At 70.5% G+C, this 2,973-nt stretch overlaps 1 protein-coding gene across 1 annotated transcript in view; it reads right to left on the bottom strand.

The window, feature by feature from the left end:
- Positions 1–1,565, bottom strand: part of LRFN1 (leucine rich repeat and fibronectin type III domain containing 1) — a 3,413-nt gene extending 1,848 nt beyond the window's left edge. The window contains exons 1-2 of the mRNA XM_041480792.1: positions 1,516–1,565; positions 6–859 (exon numbers count right to left, since the gene is read on the bottom strand). Coding sequence (XP_041336726.1) covers positions 6–845 — 840 coding nt within the window. The 5' untranslated portion in view covers positions 846–859; positions 1,516–1,565. The remainder of the gene's footprint in view (positions 1–5; positions 860–1,515) is intronic.
- Positions 1,566–2,973: the final 1,408 nt, after the last annotated feature.

The raw sequence follows: 2,973 nt of genomic DNA, 5'->3' as shown, positions 1-2,973 counted from the left end.
GGGGCCCGGCAGGTCAGCTCCTCCTCGGGCACGGCGCCCAGCAGCCGCCCGGCCAGTGGCGCCGGCGTGGCGCAGGTCTCCAGGCGGCCCGGCTGAGCCACGCGGCGCAGCCACAGCAACTCGCAGTTGCAGTGCAACGGGTTCCCCCCGGCCGCCAGCGCCGGCCCCGGCGGCCCCGGCACCGGCGGCAGCGCCCGCAGCCGGTTGGCCGTGAGGTCCAGCCTGGCCAGGCGCGGCAGCCGCGCCACGGCGCCGGCCGGCACGCGCTCCAGCAGGTTGTGGTCCAGAGTGAGCGTGGCCAGGCTGCCCATGGCGGCCACGGCGTCCCAGGGCAGCGCCGGCAGGTTGTTGTGCGACAGGTCCAGGTCCTCCACGGTGGCGGCGAAGGCGGCGAAGGCGGCAGCGTCGATGGCGGCCAGCTGGTTGTTGGCCAGGATGAGGTGGCGCAGGCTGGCCAGCCCGCGCAGCTGCGGCCCGCTCAGCGCCGGCAGCCGGTTGCCGTCCAGGTGCAGCGCTCGCAGGGCGCGCAGGTCGGCGAAGGCGCCGGGGGCCAGGCGGCGCAGCCCGTTGCGCGACAGCGTCAGGTGCACCAGGCTGCTCATGTTGGCGAAGTCGGCGCGGCCCACGGCGCCGATGAAGTTGTCGGCCAGGCGCAGCTCCACGGCGCCGCGGTCCAGGCTGGGCGGCACGGCCAGCAGCCCCGTGCGGGCGCACAGCAGCGTGGGGCTGGGCGCGGCCGCGGGGCACAGGCAGCGCGGGGGGCAGCGCGGCGACGGCGGCGACGCCGGGACCCCCGGCCCGGACACGGCGCCCAGCATCACCAGCGGCACCAGCAGCTTCGCCATCCCCGCGGCCGCGCCTGCCGAGAGCGCGGGGCCGAGAGCGCGGTCACGGGGGGCACGGGGGAGCCCGGCAGAGCCCAGAGGATCCCAGTGGATCCCAGGGGATCCCGGCAGACCCCAGCAGATCCCAGCACTGCCCAACACAGCCCAGCAGGTCCCAGGAGATCCCAGCAGGGCCCAGAGGGTCTCAGAGGTTTCCCGCAGATCCCAGCGGATCCCAACAGATCCCAGCGGATCCCAGTTGATCCCAGCAGGTCCCAGGAGATCCCAGCAGGGCCCAGCAGGTCCCAGAGTATCCCGGCAGATCCCAACAGATCCCAACGGATCCCAGCACAGCCCAGCGGATCCCAGGCCAGCAGATCCCAGCGGGTCCCAGAGTATCCCGGCAGATCCCAACAGATCCCAACGGATCCCAGCACAGCCCAGAGGATCCCAGTGGATCTCAGCAGATCCCAGCAGGGTCCAGGAGATCCCAACACAGCCCAGCAGATCCCAGCAGATCCCAACGGATCCCAGCAGATCCGGCGTGTCCCACGAGATCCCACAGCACCAAATCCCAGTGATCCCAGTTAGATCCCAACGGATCCCAGTTAGATCCCAGTGGGATCCCAGTTAGATCCCAGTTGTCCCAGTTAGACCCCAGTGATCCCAGTTCTCCCAGTTGTCCCAGTACCTCCTCTCAGGGCTCCATGCTGGTCCTGTCCAGGCGTCGCCGTGGGGCCTGCGGGGACAGGGACCGGCCAGTACGGACCAGTGGGATGGGGTGGGGGGAGAGGGGCCGGGATGGCGGGGGGCGCACCGGGATGGGGGATGGGAACCGGGAGGGAACCGGGAATGGATCGGGGATGGATCGGGGAGGGATCCGGGACCCGGGATGGAGCGGGATGGGGCCGGGAATGGATCCGGGATCCGGGAATGGATCGGGGATGGATCCGGGATGGAGCCGGGATGGATTCGGGATGGATCCGGGATGCGGTCATCGTGAGGGGTCCCCGTTACCGTCAGGGGTCCCGGTCACCGTGAGGGGTCCCCGTCACCGTGAGGGGTCCCCGTCACCGTGAGGGGTCCTGCTCACCCTCAGGGGTCTCTGTCACCGTGAGGGGTGGGCTCCGGTGCCCTGTGGGGGTCGCTGTCCCCGAGGGAGGGTCCTTGATCCTCAGGGGGGTGAGGCTTCTTTGGGGGTCCCTGCTGCCTCTTGGGGGTCCCTGCTGCCTCTTGGGGGTCCCTAATGCCTCATGGGGGTCCCTGGTTCCTCTTGGGGGTCCCTGTCCCCCCAAAACGGCAGGTCTCTGTCCCTGAGGGAGGGTCCTTGATCCTTAGGGGGGTGAGGCCTCCTTGGTGCCTTTTGGGGGTCCCTGGTGTCTCTTGGGGGTCCTTGGCTTCTCTTGGGGGTCCCTGGTGCCTTTTGGGGTTTCTTAATGCCCTTAGGGGGTCTCCAGTTCCTTCTGGCGGTCTCTAGCACCTTTTGGGGGTCCCTGTCCACCACCCTTCTCCTGTTCCTGGGGGGTCTCTCCCCACCCAGAGCTCCCCCCAGTACCCCCTGACCCCCCCTCTCTCCCCGCAGGACCCTCGGCCGCGCTCCCATCCCGGGGGGGTGGTCTTTCTCTGTCCCCTACCCTTCCCCTGTTCCTGGGGGGGGGGGTCTCTCCCCCCAGTATCCCCGCTGACCCCTCCTCTCTCCCCACAGGACCCTCCGGACCCTCAGCCGCGCTCCCATCCCGGGGGGGCCCCTCGGCACCCCCCGCCCTGACACCCCCCATGCGCTGCCCGGCCCGGGGGGGCCCCCCCGCCACCTGAGGGGGGGCAGGGCCGTTTTTCCCCCCACTTTTTCCCCACCCAGCCATGATGTTCCGGGACCAGGTGGGCATCGTGGCGGGCTGGTTCCGCGGCTGGAGCGAGTGCGAGCAGACCGTGGCGCTGCTGGCGCTGCTGAAGCGCGTGACGCGCACGCAGGCGCGCTTCCTGCAGCTGTGCCTCGAGCACTCGCTGGCCGACTGCCCCGACATCCACCTGCTCGAGGCCGAGGCCAACAGCGCCGGTGAGGGGCTGGGCAGGGGGTCTGGGGTGTGTTTGGGGGGTTTATGGGGGTCCTGGGGGTGTTTTGGGGGGTTATGGGGGTCCTGGAGCTGTG

This window comes from Pyrgilauda ruficollis, unplaced genomic scaffold, assembly GCF_017590135.1.
Source record: "Pyrgilauda ruficollis isolate IOZ18807 unplaced genomic scaffold, ASM1759013v1 scaffold530, whole genome shotgun sequence".
Taxonomy (NCBI): domain Eukaryota; kingdom Metazoa; phylum Chordata; class Aves; order Passeriformes; family Passeridae; genus Pyrgilauda; species Pyrgilauda ruficollis.
The sequence above is the reverse complement of the archived record's forward strand: the minus strand, read 5'-3'. Positions and strand labels throughout refer to the sequence as shown.